This window comes from Coenobita brevimanus, chromosome 36 (genome assembly GCF_032717465.1).
Source record: "Coenobita brevimanus isolate Jiangsu-jjx chromosome 36, ASM3271746v2, whole genome shotgun sequence".
Classification (NCBI taxonomy): domain Eukaryota; kingdom Metazoa; phylum Arthropoda; class Malacostraca; order Decapoda; family Coenobitidae; genus Coenobita; species Coenobita brevimanus.
This window is the reverse complement of record NC_136989.1, coordinates 6,092,860-6,093,650: the sequence shown is the minus strand read 5'-3', so window position 1 is coordinate 6,093,650 and position 791 is coordinate 6,092,860. Positions and strand designations below refer to the sequence as shown.

Here is a 791-nt window from a genome sequence, read left to right as displayed (position 1 = left end):
GTTAGAAGGATTTACAAACATGGCGGAGTTGCACAGACCCGTTCGAAGCCTCCAGTTTCAAATTCTAACGCTTCTAACGGTATTTCTAACGGTTCGTCTAACGGTCGGCCAATTCAAAACGGAGCGGCCGCCATTTTCAGAGTTTTTGAATTATGGGACCAAGAAAGTGAAGCCAGGGATGGAGTTGGGGAACGAAATAATAAAATCGAAGGTTGAGGTCCTGGGCGCCATACTGAAGAGGCATGTACAGCAGCTGAGGCAGGTGAGAGAGAACACCATCTTGTTACACCCGCCCTGGATAAGCGAGAGCAGGTGTGAGGTGTGGAGTGACGCGCCTGTGTGTGTGTGTGTGTGTGTGTGTGTGTGTGTGTGTGTGTGTGTGTGTGTGTCAATGAATATACTGTTTTTTTTTTTTTTTTTAACCCGGTAGGTCAGAGGTCAGTTTGTGTAGCCTAAGGTCAGGGTCAGGGGTTATGTCAGAGTGACCCAGGGTGAGGGCACGGTCACCAGGCTGGGGGAGAGTGTGACCCAGCCTGACCAACCTCCATTTCATCAAGTACTGTACCCCATTTCATCAAGTACTGTGTGGTGTGACTCCCCACATACAGCTCTTCTCAATAGGGTGGAGTCAAAGGCTTTTCGTCTCATTAACTCTCCTCCTCTTACTGGCTCCCTTCAACCTCTGTCTCTTTGCCGCACTGTTGCATCTTTATCTCTTTTCTGTCACTACTTCAATGGTCACTGCTCCTCTTACTGACTCCCTTCAACCTCTGTCTCTTTGCCGCACTGTT

The 791-nt window shown here is 48.9% G+C and overlaps 1 protein-coding gene across 1 annotated transcript in view; it reads left to right on the top strand.

Annotated features, from left to right (window-relative positions):
• The window catches only part of LOC145396329 (sushi, von Willebrand factor type A, EGF and pentraxin domain-containing protein 1-like), a 57,215-nt gene continuing 56,424 nt past the window's right edge, over positions 1–791 (top strand). The window contains exon 1 of the mRNA XM_080269727.1: positions 1–262. Within this exon, the coding sequence (XP_080125853.1) occupies positions 20–262 (243 nt within the window). The 5' untranslated portion in view covers positions 1–19. The remainder of the gene's footprint in view (positions 263–791) is intronic.